Genomic DNA, 17,081 nt, shown 5'->3' with positions numbered 1-17,081 from the left:
CGAACAGAAACGACGATGATTGCTCGCTCGTGAAACGACAATTATCAAACTCGTATGAACCTTCGAGCGCCGCACGTGACTTCGCGATCGTAATATGTAAAATTCGAAGCCATCGAGAAACGATAAAAGGAAAATTTATTACACGGCCTCCGCCGTACGACGAACGCTCTCTATGAATAATTAAGCTGCTCGCGCAATAATTGCCAACGATGGGGGGAAAAAAATGTATGCACCGGCGTGTCAACGTCGCACTGAAAATAGCCTCGATTCGTTCCCGTTCGCGCGTGAAATTGCTCGAATCGTTCGGTCAGAATGAATGAAAAAACATTGAAAACCGTTGTTCGGGAAATCGACGTAAACGTCGGTGAATGGACGGGTCCGCAGTTGTTTAAAAAGAATAGACTTAAATGCTGGGGGAAGGGGATGCCGGGAACCAGCCCTCGCTAATAATAATATTATCTCGAGCCGGTGTTTTCCACGGTAGCATCGCGAGCCGAGCCACGAAAGGAGCATTGTTAGCGCGGAGAAATGTGGATAAATTATTCCCTCTCCGACGATAATTTGATAAAAACCGCGGTAATATATTCTCGTACCATTTGAATATTCCACTCGTCTCATTTGGTAAATGATGTCTCGTTTGGCTTGTTATCGAACCATCGATGTTGGAAATTGTGAATGAATTCGACGTCTCTATCGATTCATTAACGCGTTGATTGCCAGCTCTGAACTCCTCGAATTGTTAAAATTCTTGAAGAATTACACGTGAGGGTTTGTATCTACGTATCATTTTAAATCTAATTATTTTGAGCTAAACTTTGAACGTCACGTGAGATGGGAGATTTTTAAAAATAGCTGGAAGAAAAACGGTTCGTTGAAAGTGGGATTAGGAGAGCCCTCGAAACTCCTCGAATTGTTGAAATTCTTGAAGAATTACACGTGAGGGTTTGTATCTACGTATCATTTTAAATCTAATTATTTTGAGCTAAACTTTGAACGTCACGTGAGATGGGAGATTTTTAAAAATAGCTGGAAGAAAAACGGTTCGTTGAAAGTGGGATTGGAGAGCCCTCGAAACTCCTCGAATTGTTGAAATTCTTGAAGAATTACACGTGAGGGTTTGTATCTACGTATCATTTTAAATCTAATTATTTTGAGCTAAAGTTTGAACGTCACGTGAGATGGGAGATTTTTAAAAATAGCTGGAAGAAAAACGGTTCGTTGAAAGTGGGATTAGGAGAGCCCTCGAAACTCCTCGAATTGTTGAAATTCTTGAAGAATTACACGTGAGGGTTTGTATCTACGTATCATTTTAAATCTAATTATTTTGAGCTAAACTTTGAACGTCACGTGAGATGGGAGATTTTTAAAAATAGCTGGAAGAAAAACGGTTCGTTGAAAGTGGGATTGGAGAGCCCTCGAAACTCCTCGAATTGTTGAAATTCTTGAAGAATTACACGTGAGGGTTTGTATCTACGTATCATTTTAAATCTAATTATTTTGAGCTAAACTTTGAACGTCACGTGAGATGGGAGATTTTTAAAAATAGCTGGAAGAAAAACGGTTCGTTGAAAGTGGGATTGGAGAGCCCTCGAAACTCCTCGAATTGTTGAAATTCTTGAAGAATTACACGTGAGGGTTTGTATCTACGTATCATTTTAAATCTAATTATTTTGAGCTAAACTTTGAACGTCACGTGAGATGGGAGATTTTTAAAAATAGCTGGAAGAAAAACGGTTCGTTGAAAGTGGAATTGGAGAGCCCTCGAAACTCCTCGAATTGTTGAAATTCTTGAAGAATTACACGTGAGGGTTTGTATCTACGTATCATTTTAAATCTAATTATTTTGAGCTAAACTTTGAACGTCACGTGAGATGGGAGATTTTTAAAAATAGCTGGAAGAAAAACGGTTCGTTGAAAGTGGGATTGGAGAGCCCTCGAAACTCCTCGAATTGTTGAAATTCTTGAAGAATTACACGTGAGGGTTTGTATCTACGTATCATTTTAAATCTAATTATTTTGAGCTAAACTTTGAACGTCACGTGAGATGGGAGATTTTTAAAAATAGCTGGAAGAAAAACGGTTCGTTGAAAGTGGGATTGGAGAGCCCTCGAAACTCCTCGAATTGTTGAAATTCTTGAAGAATTACACGTGAGGGTTTGTATCTACGTATCATTTTAAATCTAATTATTTTGAGCTAAACTTTGAACGTCACGTGAGATGGGAGATTTTTAAAAATAGCTGGAAGAAAAACGGTTCGTTGAAAGTGGAATTGGCGAGCCCTCGAAACTCCTCGAATTGTTGAAATTCTTGAAGAATTACACGTGAGGGTTTGTATCTACGTATCATTTTAAATCTAATTATTTTGAGCTAAACTTTGAATGTCACGTGAGATGGGAGATTTTTAAAAATAGCTGGAAGAAAAACGGTTCGTTGAAAGTGGGATTGGAGAGCCCTCGAAACTCCTCGAATTGTTGAAATTCTTGAAGAATTACACGTGAGGGTTTGTATCTACGTATCATTTTAAATCTAATTATTTTGAGCTAAACTTTGAACGTCACGTGAGATGGGAGATTTTTAAAAATAGCTGGAAGAAAAACGGTTCGTTGAAAGTGGGATTAGGAGAGCCCTCGAAACTCCTCGAATTGTTGAAATTCTTGAAGAATTACACGTGAGGGTTTGTATCTACGTATCATTTTAAATCTAATTATTTTGAGCTAAACTTTGAACGTCACGTGAGATGGGAGATTTTTAAAAATAGCTGGAAGAAAAACGGTTCGTTGAAAGTGGGATTGGAGAGCCCTCGAAACTCCTCGAATTGTTGAAATTCTTGAAGAATTACACGTGAGGGTTTGTATCTACGTATCATTTTAAATCTAATTATTTTGAGCTAAACTTTGAACGTCACGTGAGATGGGAGATTTTTAAAAATAGCTGGAAGAAAAACGGTTCGTTGAAAGTGGAATTGGAGAGCCCTCGAAACTCCTCGAATTGTTGAAATTCTTGAAGAATTACACGTGAGGGTTTGTATCTACGTATCATTTTAAATCTAATTATTTTGAGCTAAACTTTGAACGTCACGTGAGATGGGAGATTTTTAAAAATAGCTGGAAGAAAAACGGTTCGTTGAAAGTGGGATTGGAGAGCCCTCGAAACTCCTCGAATTGTTGAAATTCTTGAAGAATTACACGTGAGGGTTTGTATCTACGTATCATTTTAAATCTAATTATTTTGAGCTAAACTTTGAACGTCACGTGAGATGGGAGATTTTTAAAAATAGCTGGAAGAAAAACGGTTCGTTGAAAATGGGATTAGGAGAGCCCTCGAAACTCGTCCTGCTTTCCAGGCTGCCTTAACCCAGTGAACCATTCCGATCACCGATAGATTAATTCCGTCTTAACAAGCTTAATGTTTAATTCACTCAATCGGTCTCGGGTTGCAATTAAATTGTAGATCACGGTGATCGAGCAAATCTACTTTGGCGGATGCCCGGAAGGGAAATACCATCAATCGCAAAAGTTTCTCCAGGAAAGATACATTTCACATTCGCGAAACCAACGTAGCGATTTTTAATGCAGTATCATTATTGCGTTTAAATGTCAAGTGTTTAGTATTCATGGATGATTTGCAAATTATTGATTCACGACAACAAGTTTCAGATGCGACACGCGTAATTTTAAGTAATATATTTGAGCGGTTTTCAATGGAGATCGCGATGAATCATTGTTTACGTCGTTCGACGTACTAATCTCGCAAACGAGCAACTCGCATGACGTTGCGTAACGATGCAGCGTCGCGAATCTTTGGCCGGTAACGAGTGCATTAAATCGATCACTGTGCATTTTTTCATTCCGATACGCGGGAAAGGAAACGAAAGAGGGCATCGGAAAAATTTCGAATAAATTCGTCGCTGATAAACGATACGATATCAGCGGGCATGGATAACGGCGACGTATCTCCGAAGATATTGATTTTACAATCCAATCCTTCTCTATTAATAATCCTTATCAGAAAACATAGAGCAAATATTTATCTGTTCGTGGCAAAATTTAATTCCATTTTTTTTAAAATCGTTAGAAACAATAAAACCGGATTTCGGCGGCCATCATTATCCGCGGCACGAATTCCCTCGAAATTTAATCAGACCTTGTAACGAGAATTGAAATACAAAGTTTAATTGAAATTCAGTCGTTCGTATGAAATTCTGTTAACAGTAGAAAAGCGAAAAAGATTGTATTTAAAACTGGTTTCTTCGCGGAATCAAAACACTCGTGCACGTTGATGGGAAAGTATAAAAATCAGTGCGTACGAAAAAACGAAATTTAACGCGTACCTCGCCCCCATCCCCTCCGAGGGAAAACATTTTTCCCATTTACGCAGTCTCGTTATCCCATTGAAGATAACGAAACAGAGTGAAATTTAATAGTACGCCAAAGTGGATTCCGTTGGAAAATCCAGCCGACGGAAAGTTTGCTTTGTCATCGCGTAATCTCTTAAAAAGACGATGATACGGCGCGGAGAAAGAATAAATTGCCGGGGCTGGCGTTCGACGGAGAAATCGATTATCGTCGACAGAAAGATATTCTTGTCTCTCAAGGCGAATGTCGTAATCTATCATAATCGTCTATTAACGCTACGCAGCTTCGTAGCAGCCTACGAAACTGCTACATTGTTGCACGAGCGTGTTTCGCGTGAAATTCGATCTCTCGGAATGAAAAATGATTCGTCCGTTTCTATAAAATGGAATTAAATATTTCGAAAACGTTCGTTCGAACAGATATTGGCTTGTGAAAATTATACCTATAATTCTGAAACGCCTGCGTTTCAATTTTTATCGAAACCCGATGAAACCCGATTCCTGCTTCCTGTGCCGACAAAACGCGCGTTACGCGCTCCGATATCGATACCACGAGTCATTGCCCCCTCGCGTAGTAGATGATATCGATAGAAGGATGACTTTTATCACCGTGTTGCCGCGTGATATGTCAATCCCGGAACACTGGGCCTGAAAATGTCACCGAACGTTCCGTACGTAGGTCAAAGAGACTGTCCTGTGACCTGGTCTTCTTCTCATCGTCAAACAAATCGAATAACTGCTCTATCTTTGCGAAACCAAACTTAATTGGTTTCAAAGTGGGCAGATTAGATTGCAAGAATTGTGTTAAAAATGTTAACCTTGAGCTTGATTAGATACAAACGACTTATCTCGTATCTTTCTTCACGATGAAAGAAAACTTTGTTGATTTTCGAAAGTCAAACACAGAATGGATCGTTATCGAACTATTAACATCGAAAAAGGAGTTTCAAGGGGACAGCCTCTATCAAAAAGGATGTCTGCTCCAAAAACAGCTCTACGTGCGTGTAAGAGCGATGGAAAACAAGGATGTTTGCTTACTCAGGATGTCGAACTGCGGTAGCCATTTCTTCACTAGAACGTTCTTCGACTTGAGGGGCAGCTCGTCGGTCTCCCACTTCCAAATCACTTTCCTGGGTATGGAGGTTAACACGTTCAGCAGTACGTTCAATTTGTCCTCGGGTACGGTGGCCATTTTCACCATGGAGCCAAGATTGAAGTAGAGGACGCCTTCGTGAGCGTCGTCGAGGAACTTCTTGATGTCCTTCGGCAGAGGATTCGGTTTCGATGGTATGTGCAGCCCGCCCACCTCGACTACGTTCGGGGGAAAGTGTTGAGCACCGTGCAGAGAATGATGCGTGTTGAGCAGCATCAACGACACGTTTTTACCGATCTCCCTGACGCTGGGCAGCCCTGGACCGTAATACTTCTCCGCCACGGACTGATCGCGCCAATTGAACAGAGTATCGTAAACAGTGGTCACGAACGATATCGACAACACGTTCCACGTCCTCTGAAGGAAGCTCATCGGCTTTGGCAGATGGCTGAACATCGCTGGCACGTAGCTGGGCTCGTGGGAGGCCGCCAATTGCTCGACCGCCCAGTCCATCAGCTGATGAGTCGATATTTGCACGAAAGGTGCCCCGGTCTTGTGCACCACCGACATGAAACAATGTGTATTGAAGCTCTCCGTCAACACCAGGTCGAACTTCTCGGACTCGACGACCTTCTTCAGCTCCACGTTCCTCAGTCCAATGTCGCAGGACAGGTTCCCCGTCAAGTACAAGGAGTACAGATTCCTGACGACGTTCAAGACACTGTTCTCCATGTTACGCAGATCCACCACGTTCACGAACACCTGCACCTTCTCGTCCACCAGGCTGACGTCTTTGTAATTTGGCAGCGGCTCCGCGGCGATGGCCTTCTGGGTTCTTGGAAAATGTGATGCCACCGTAAGCTCGTGGCCACGTCGCGCCAACTCCTCCAGAAGAGGCTTGAAAACGTCGAAGTGGCTCTTGCCCATGTGTCCGAATACCGCCAGGATCCTGAACTTGGATGCGGTCACTTCGGTGTCGTTCCACGCCGTGCACGACCCGATCATCGCCAAAAAACACACCAGGACGCATCGTGATCGCGGGACCAGCATGTCGACGACTCGTTTCGCGCAGCACTACGTTTTCAGATGGTCCGCCAAGCTCTGACGAACGTCGGTTCGAGGAACGACTATTAATTGGCCGCTGCTCGCGTCGGTTCGTCGGTGGAACCAACGTTGGCCGACGTGCGACGAAGTTTGACGCAGATACGCGGGACAGTGCTGCTGTTTCCTCGGGGGGGAATCCAAGTCCACGCAGCCAGCGGACGATAAACTACGAACGTTGGGTCGTCGATATTATTCACGATTACGTAAAGGGTTTCCTACGATGCCAATCAGCCGATTCTTCGTAACGAAACAATTTGGGGATACAAGGATACATTCTTTTTCTGTATTATTCAAGCCATCGAATTGTACTATTAGATCGATGGATCTTGCTGGTTTCGATGTTATCTGTTTATTTGCAGGTCCAATTTCTAATTTATTGCGGTTGTGCTTAGGCAAGGCTTAGACTACCCAGGTCTATCCAGGTTGGTAGCATTGGAGCTGCTTTTAAAATGCAATTTAAAAGACCCAATGGAAACGTTAAAATACTATGAATGAATCTGAGGTCATCGAGATTAATTTCGACTGCTCCATTTTGTATTATATTTTGTTCAATTTAAAAGACTCCAGAGAGACATTGAAATGAATTTTATCGTTATTAAGATTAATTTCGAGTGCCCTATTCCCAACTCACGTAGCGTTGACGTGGTCTTTCCTTTGGATCGTTTTATCTGTCGCGAGGTACGCGTGTTCCGGCGTGATTCGAGCAAAATGTAGCCGGACGATATCGATGACTGTGGTAAATGAAAAATGAGTCGGCAAACGGACCCGATATCGCGGTTAATACGCGCCTGGTCATTACGCAATAGATCAGAAACGTGACGCGTGTTTTTAACAGCGAGCAAAGAGACCATCCGCTATTCCGGGCGCTCGACGTGTCCGCGTCGGGCAAACAGAGGCGTGCTCGCGTCAACTGAAACTTATTCTCGTCTCGCTTATAATTGCCCGGCTCGAATCAACGCGCTGAGAGTTTTAAGTCGCGGGCAAACTTCGCGCGGATTTACGGGGAAACACGGAAACAGAGAGATCTCGCGGTTTAAGATAAAAGTGATCCGCGGAAACGCTTCCGAACAAGTTCCACAAACGGGACTGTCGAGGCGACGATAACGAATCAAACTAATGCGTGGCGATCATCTAAAGGATGTACCAAGATGATCATACGACGAAATTTTTCTACATACTGTTTCTAAGAGATGTTCAATTATTTTGTGTATAAAGTAGACCTAAGGATATTGACTCTATTTTTTAAATGAAAATCGAATGGTTGAATAAATGTACCAAGATGATCATACAACGAAATTTTTTACACACTGTTTCTAAGAGATATTGTTCAATTATTTTGTATATAAAGTAGACCTAAGGATATTGACTCTATTTTTTAAATGAAAATCGAATGGTTGAATAAATGTACCAAGACGATCATACGACGAGATTTCTCTACATACTGTTTCTAAGAGATGTTCAATTATTTAGTATATAAAGTAGGCCTAAGAATATTGATTCTATTTTTTAAATGAAAATTGAATAAATTGTTTTCTACAAAGTAACACGATTTTGTATCTTTTATACCTTAACTATCCCCTAATTTACTCCACGATACAATAACCTTTCCTGACGCTATAAATGTCGACGAGCAGTGTTCAGAGACAGAGTATTCATAGAAACGACCATTGGACGGTGTCCAAAAAATATCGTAACCTTAACACCGATCGTGCCACGCTCTAAAACACACGCGATCGCTGGTGGGGACCAGAGGATCGAGCGACTAAACAATTTTTCACGCGTGGACGAGCCACCGTGTTGTTCGAAACCGTCGGGATACAGAAACGACCGTTCCAGTCCGATAAGAATCAAAACTTTTGGAGTTGAAAAACACTTGAAACATTATTGTTCACGACTTCCGGTACACTGACTAGCGATACTGTTCGATCGACGATAAAATCCTTTATGCGCGTGTTTATCTGGAACGATGATCGAAATCGATCTTCGACGAACAAAATTTATCAGTAGTTTCTAAACTTCGCGTACATTTCACACGATAATATTTGGCCTCGATTTGTAACGTAATTTTGGATTCAAATCCACGATTAATCTATTATACTTCGAGCCGTGTGACCATCGACGAGCGATAGCCTAAATATAACTCGCGTGTGTTCATCGGTAGTACGAACATAAATAAGTTATCAATAATTTCAACGATACTGCTTGACAACACGTAAACACCGTCACCTTGAGTACTATTTACACGCGTAATTTTCATTTTAAATAGTCGATAGGATTGACTATCCGCGTTCTAAACTGCACCGCAAAATAATATTTCGGAATGCATAAATACTGGACTCGGTTACAACGAGCATGAATGTAGCCCGTGGCTGTAACGAGCAAACAGCAATAATGATCGAATTTATGCGCATCTCCGTACGAGTAATCGCTTTTATAACGAGCACGTCACACGAATATGCCGTACAAATTTTAGCGATAAGCGAAATCGGTAAAATCAGCTTCAAGATTCATTAATATCGACGGGAATAACATTAAAAATAATTTCATCTTTTTACAGGCTATTACAATCAACCTATAATCGACTGTAAAAGTCTCTTCTGTCTCTTTTGCTATACTGTCCGAGCAAAGTATCAATGTGAGTCACCGTATCGCGATAAAAAGAGAACTACCAGGAAGAACAGCGTATCAGAATCAAATTTTCCTCGAGCGTCGACCGACCGAAACCGCAAATTCTAAAAGGCTTTTCCGATCCCTTACCCCCCCGCCATAATTTCTCCACCGATCAGCCACCTGCACACGGTTACCTCGGTCTTGTTTGCTCCAGTTTCGCGACTCCGGTGAATTCCTCGGAACCGGGGACAACAGGTAGAGGCTCGTTAAAACGTACCGCAGATCCAATCATTTTATTACATTACCAGCGAACGGTTCCCCCTTCCATTCGATTTGGAGGAACCGCTGCGTCGATGCTCCAACAAATAAAAACGATACAATTTTCTATTGTTCTTAGAAATTTGTACAGAGACAGCTCGAATACATTTACCATCGCTGGCTAGATTTTTACCATTTATTTCCTCCCATTTTAATAGCAAATATCAGTTACTACCCCCTCCCCCTTCGTGCTCGTACACTCCAACAAATAAAAACGATACATTTTCTATTGTTCTTAGAAATTTGTACAGAGACAGCTCGAATACATTTACCATCGCTGGCTAGATTTTTACCATTTATTTCCTCCCATTTTAATAGCAAATATCAGTTACTACCCCCTCCCCCTTCGTGCTCGTACACTCCAACAAATAAAAACGATACATTTTCTATTGTTCTTAGAAATTTGTACAGAGACAGCTCGAATACATTTACCATCGCTGGCTAGATTTTTACCATTTATTTCCTCCCATTTTAATAGCAAATATCAGTTACAACCCCACCCACCCTTCGTGCTCGTACACTCCAACAAATAAAAACGATACATTTTCTATTGTTCTTAGAAATTTGTACAGAGACAGCTCGAATACATTTACCATCGCTGGCTAGATTTTTACCATTTATTTCCTCCCATTTTAATAGCAAATATCAGTTACAACCCCACCCACCCTTCGTGCTCGTACACTCCAACAAATAAAAACGATACATTTTCTATTGTTCTTAGAAATTTGTACAGAGACAGCTCGAATACATTTACCATCGCTGGCTAGATTTTTACCATTTATTTCCTCCCATTTTAATAGCAAATATCAGTTACTACCCCACCCACCCTTCGTGCTCGTACACTCCAACAAATAAAAACGATACAATTTTCTATTGTTCTTAGAAATTTGTACAGAGACAGCTCGAATACATTTACCATCGCTGGCTAGATTTTTACCATTTATTTCCTCCCATTTTAATAGTCAATATCAGTTACTCCCCTCCCCTTCGTGATTCACTGCGAGCGAAAACTTGTTTTTTTTATGAATTTTTCCCCTGTTTGTTTGTTAGACTGTGTTGCCTCTGTTTACGAAGGTAGATTTTGTTTCGTTTCGCTTTTTTAATATCAACGAACCAGTAATTCCCAATTACATAACCGATAGAGAGGTATAATATAAAAAGTATAAAACAACAGTAATGCTAACAATACACGGTGTTTCCAAAATGGTAAATCCTGGCACTGGCCGCGCCCAACGTTGCATAACTTCGGTGTTTTCAACGCGGCAGGATCGTTGGCAAATGTTATCCTCAATTAATTAAAAGACGAACTCTTAAAATACTTGTATCAGTTTTTAAAAACGAGCTTCTTTTTATCCACAGTCATCGTTATCGCGCAGGAACGTAATCGTTCGAATACCTCGAAGCGTTTATCTCGAGTGCAAGCAAAATAGAACCGCGCGAGAACCTCCTTTCCGTTTATCTGACGTGTTTCGTCGATTTTACCACGTACATTTTGCTTTTTAACCGGTTCCTTTCCTGCACGGTCGTATTAATTGTAACAGCACTTTGCTTAATTACTTCAAAGCACCCTTTCCGCCGTCCTCGTCGCCCTCCCGCGCCACCACCCGTCGCGTTCGAGCGCGTTCCACATTTCCCTTTTATTCCAACGATTTTCGATACTTGTCGATCTTGCCTCCCAGATAATTCCGCTCCGGGAGACCCGATTCCCGAGCAAGTAAATACTGCAACGGTGGAAAACGTCGAGAGAAAAATTTCTGTAAGATGTATCCTTGCTCGCGTCGGCAAACACGACCTTTTCTGTTCAAACGTTCACGCCCTTTGCGCTTTCTGGCCTTAATTTCGCCGATTTGTCGGCCCGCTTGTCCGATCCCTTTGTTTCTTTGCGGAGGACGGGGGTGCAAAGTAAACGAGACAGGTGAAACACGGCTCACCGAACCGTGCATCGAAAATTCATGACTCGCGAACCGACCGTGGAAATGATTTTCTGCTTTCGCCTGTCGACGGTGCTCGTTGGTAAATTAAGTACGGAACAATGTAGAGTGATATTTATGATTAACACTAGATTTACGGAACCCGTCAATTTGACGTACGTCGGATTCCATGTTTAAAATTGCAGAACGCGGTAAATATTATTTTTTAACAACTTCTGTTGAACTTGTTTGATGCAATGGCACGAATACATAGTCTATAGATGCCAGATTCCATGTTTAAAATTGCAGAACGCGGTAAATATTATTTTTTAACAACTTCTGTTGAACTTGTTTGATGCAATGGCACGAATACATAGTCTATAGATGCCAGATTCCATGTTTAAAATTGCAGAACGCGGTAAATATTATTTTTTAACAACTTCTGTTGAATTTGTTTGATGCAATGACATAAATACGTAGTCTAGTTAAAAGAAAAATCGTATTTTAAGATAATCGTCAACGTGAAAGGTATCAATAAATATATGTGCAATCAATGCCTGTAAATCTAGCGTTAAACAAACTCTGAAACGCTTTATCTATACAAGAACGAACTTAACAGAAGGTTCTCTCATTTTATATTTATGTATATGGCCCTCGAATATTCGGCTGTTTTTCATTTAATTGTTGTAATTCGCAAACTGCGCAACGAAGAATCGGACTCGAATATTAGCACGATCTCTAACCGTTGTTTACCCGTATAATCCAATAAAATCTCAATGGCCAGAACCGGCAAACGAATTTCATCATCCGTGATATTTATCTAAAGATTATCTGTTACGGTAACGGTTAATACCAAAATACATCGAAATAGATATTGAATATTATAAGAGCAAATATCACGTAAAATGTGCCGATTAAACGAGTTTCATCATGAGCTTTACTTATTCGGGGCTATCGATAATAACAGTTTATACCAAAATACACGGAATAAAATCAACGATCCTACGTAAAGGAAAACAGATCCGTTGCTAATAATAAATCTATGTAATTTTATTATAACAAATCTAACTAGAAGTTTCGACCCCTTCGATCTTGGGAACATCCCCTTTTACGGTGCAATTTAATTAAAATCAACGATCCTACGTAAAGGAAAACAAATGCATAGCTAATAATAAATCTATGCAATTTTATCTTAACAAATCGAACTAGAAGTTTCGAAAGTAAATATTAGGAATCAGGGCAAGATCGAGGGATCGTTCGAGACTGAACCGGAACTCTATCCCCTCCGTGTTAGGTCCTAAACCCCTTAGATTTTAGGAACATCCCCTTTTACGGTGCAATTTAATTAAATGCGTTGCTAATAATAAATCTATGCAATTTTATCTTAACCCTTTGCACTCCTATGTCGACTGTGATTCGACATCAATTTTTATCTCATCAGCTCCTTCGTCAAGTCCCACTCGACATTTTTTCAAGTCCAAACCAAAGAGATGTACGCTTGAAAATTACAAAATACAAGAACAGTGTAAATAAAACAGATATTTTCAACAGGTAAATTTCAAATAAAACACTTAAAGGCGTTGGGAGCTGCTGGTAACAAAATTGAAATATAATTCGGAGTGCAAAGGGTTAACAAATCTAACTAGAAGTTTCGAAGATAAAGATCAGGAATCAGGGCAAGATCGAGGGATCGTTCGAGACTGCACCGGAACTTTATCCCCTCCAAATAGTCCTTCAACCCCTTTAATTTTGGTAACATCCCCTTTTACGGTGCAATTTAATTAAATGCGTTGCTAATAATAAATCTATGCAACTTGATCTTAACAAATCCACCTAGAAGTTTCGAAGGCAAAGATTAGGAATCAGGGCAAGATCGAGGGATCGTTCGAGACTGCACCGGAACTTTATCCCCTCCAAATAGTCCTTCAACCCCTTTAATTTTGGTAACATCCCCTTTTACGGTGCAATTTAATTAAATGCGTTGCTAATAATAAATCTATGCAACTTGATCTTAACAAATCCAACTACAAGTTTCGAAGGTAAAGATTAGGAATCAGGGCGAGATCGAGGGATCGTTCGAGACTGAACCGGAACTCTATCCCCTCCGTGTGGTCCCTCAACCCCTTAAATTTTGGAAACATCCCCTTTTACGGTGCAATTTACTTAAATGCGTTGCTAATAATAAATCTATACAATTTTATCATAACAAATCCACCTAGAAGTTTCGAAGGCAAAGATTAGGAATCAGGGCGAGATCGAGGGATCGTTCGAGACTGAACCGGAACTCTATCCCCTCCGAGTAGTCCCTCAACCCTTTCAATCTTGGTAACATCCCCTTTTACGGTGCAATTTACACCGACCACGATCGAAACAAACAACTCCGGGCAGCGGCGTACGAGGACGAAACGAATCCGCCAGCTGCGAAACAGGGTCGAGGTTCGATCTACCTGGCCGGCCGGTATTTATGAAGTCCCAGCAGCGAAGAAGCCAACGCCATAAATTCCCCGTCGAAATCTCTTAATCCCGAGCCCCCGCGGCGTACCGGACCGCAGATAACGAATCCAGCAAATCAAAATAAACGATACGGCTCGCGAATATCCGCCGTGGATCGGCCCGTTGGAAATTGATGCCTGCCTCTACCGTCCCCGTACGTCCACCGACCCCAAAACACGCGATAAACCACCCCTCTTCTGAGCCCCGCGACACGTGTTTTTCGCCGTTGGACACTCGTTTGCCGGGGGGTCCAAGAACGGAGAAAATTGTGGCCACTGCGCGGGAGGGACGCGGGTAATTGGCTTGGACGCTCTAGTTTCTTCCCCTAATCATCCCCCTGCTCGGCCACGAAAAGATTCCACCCCGTAAAAATGCAAGATTTGCGTAGAAATCATTTAGCACTGTTATATTTTATTATTATATTGGTAATGCAAGTTATTCTCTACGTGGCTTTCTCTCACACGCTACTAAAAGTGCTCCAAATTCATCTGTTCTAATAGTTAGCTATAGAGAATCTCCACGGAATAGAAATGTAATAGTTAATCAACAATGGTGCGTCGAAATATAGATCTCGAGATTATATCTTGTTTAGTGCATTTATAGAAATTTGTGGGGTCCCAGCAGACCCTGTCTAAGACACTGGGATATTAGAAGTAGGTGAAGAAGTGCATATATATTAATAAAAGGTGGATCGAACGCTTGTGAGAGGAACGACCCCTCTGATGGCGAGTACAAGAGACGATGGACCACACAAATTAAAAAATAATATAAACAAGAGTATAGAGGTGCAGTGTCTCCCATGAAGCAATTAGGAGGTACTCGAATTTTCTTTTTCTCGTTGCCTTTCAGATTCCTCGCGATAGGGGAGAGAATGCACGCGCCCGGCGAGAAAGAGTCGCGGATCCTATATTTTTCGACACGCAACGACGGACTCGGTCGGCCATCGTTGTTTAATTCATGAATCCGCGCCGGGAGAGGGATCGTCGCCTACAAATTACCGGGACGGTGCAAGAACGAAGCCAAAAGCCACACCGAAACGTGCTAATCTACGAACGTTCCGCGGGAAACGATCGACGTCGATCCCCGCGAACCATCGGGGGTGGAGATCGTTTCATAATGCACAGACGGATCGATCCGCGCTTCCTATTGACTTTTAATTTAAAAGCGCGATCGCCTCGATCCGATTCGGGCGGGTTTTAACGGGGGCCCCGTCGCTAACTACTCTTCGTCAAACACCAACGAAACCGTCTGGCCAAACGCCTAATATAATTGGGGATACGAAGAATACTCGCGTTTACTTTCTAGTTGCAATGAAACTTGAAACGTTTCTAATTATTGGTGGTATAATTTCTTGGATGAACAGGAATATTCTTAAGTTATAGTTAATCAAAGCTCTCGTCGACGATTACAAATTAATAAGAAACGCACGTTCTTGTGGTGATGTTACGTTCGTGTTTCATGCATACGTTATTGCAATGTCTAATAAAACGTGCGATAGTGACACGAGGGGCTGGGGGTAGGCGTCGCGTTGCAATTTTTGGAGAAATATTGTCGCGGGTCGCGTAATTTGCGTCGATGGGGCACATCTGGCCCGTCCGTTTTGCACCCTTCCCCCGCTGGAATAATAAATTAGCCGGCGGCCGTTCCGCGCCAGAAGCTTCGTGGAGGCATGCTTAAACGGTATTATTGAAATTGCGATCCATTGATTTTAATAGCGACACCGTTAGAATGTTTCGCCGGGGAAAATGGTAACAGTTTCATAAAACTTTAAAAACGATTTCAGTCGACGAACCGTGAAAGTATCGAGGTACGATTCTCGAGGCCCGGTCGAAGCGTGGAGGCGGATTAAATTTTTGAATTGATACCAGCAGCCAGGGAAAACGAGAGTGACGGAGAGAGAAATGCTTTAAGTTCGTTTCGTCACGTAGCAATCGTCGCGTGGAATAATCCCGGCGAAGAAATTTCCGCCGACGACCGGGGGAGTGAAGACGCCGGAATAGGGGGAATCCCACAAAGTGTATTAAAGTTTGTCGTTTTCGCGAGGCACGGGTACGAGATATACGAGTAGACCTGTCGCCTTATGGACTTTCGTGGCCCAATCTGACTGCCATACCGATCTGAAAATTCGGAGGTGATTTTAGCATCGTAGCTGAATTAGTATTGATAGGCAAACAGCTGTAGTGTTGCGCAAATACATGTGAGTTGACTATGGAAGAGATTAGAATTCATTTCTGAATCTGTTGGCAACTTTGTGAATGACACGATAAAAATAGGCCGCAAAAATACATTCGATGAAGGACATACTTCTATACTCTAGAATCTTTGATAAATCAATGAGAATCAAAACTGATCTACTGAAGAAACTCTATATTTATGATGATCTATGCAAAGCGGATCGCAGCCAATTTGCTAATATTATTTAGACTTTAATTAATAATTGCATTACCCAGCTAAAAGTGATACGATTATTAATTAAGCGATAAATAATATTACCCAGGTCTCACCACGTGGAGGTTGCTGCGAGTGGAGACCCGAAGGGAGATAGATGGAATCAAAGTTCCATCGATCTCCCTTATAATTTAGTTGCACCAAGTAATTATTTCGTTTGAAAAGGGGTGAAGCTAAATTATGGGAGACGCGACGCGACGCGATGCTGAACCGTGCAGCAGATCGTCGGGTCGAATCGACACTGCCCTTGGTAGATTGATTTCTATTTCTAGAAATCGAACTATCATGGGCAGGCGACTAGATCTTTCGGACAAACTGGACGGCCGATCACATGTTTCGATCGATGAAACAGCGGTGATCGAAGCGAACAACGAGAGAACGAGTCGAGGGAAGCTACTTGTTGAATAATTACTTGGCTAAAATTAACGTCGAAGCTCGAGTCTGGTCAAGTTGATATTAAAATTCGGTCGATAGAAGGAAACTTGGATGTTCTGATTTAGTTGTACCAAGCAATTATTTGGTTAAAAAGGGGGACGAAGTTAATTTGAGGGACGCGACGCGACGCGACGCGACGCTGAACCGTGCGGCGGATCCGAGGATCGAACCTACTGCCCTTGCTAACTAGATCTCTACAGGATAACGGACGGCTGCGACTCCGAATCTAAGGTCTCCATTGCTCCAACGCAACCCGCCGGGAGCCCGAAGGACCCGACTCAAGTTGTCTGACAAAGAGAGAGTACCTCTGTTTCAG

At 41.9% G+C, this 17,081-nt stretch overlaps 1 protein-coding gene across 1 annotated transcript in view; it reads right to left on the bottom strand.

Annotated features, from left to right (window-relative positions):
• Positions 1-6,699, bottom strand: part of LOC122396157 (UDP-glycosyltransferase UGT5-like) — a 33,549-nt gene extending 26,850 nt beyond the window's left edge. The window contains exon 1 of the mRNA XM_043394317.1: positions 5,393-6,699. Coding sequence (XP_043250252.1) covers positions 5,393-6,497 — 1,105 coding nt within the window. The 5' untranslated portion in view covers positions 6,498-6,699. The remainder of the gene's footprint in view (positions 1-5,392) is intronic.
• Positions 6,700-17,081: the final 10,382 nt, after the last annotated feature.

Source organism: Colletes gigas, unplaced genomic scaffold, assembly GCF_013123115.1.
Source record: "Colletes gigas isolate AHSC1104 unplaced genomic scaffold, ASM1312311v1 Colletes_gigas_Sc00001, whole genome shotgun sequence".
In the NCBI taxonomy this organism is placed as follows: domain Eukaryota; kingdom Metazoa; phylum Arthropoda; class Insecta; order Hymenoptera; family Colletidae; genus Colletes; species Colletes gigas.
The sequence above is the reverse complement of the archived record's forward strand: the minus strand, read 5'-3'. Positions and strand labels throughout refer to the sequence as shown.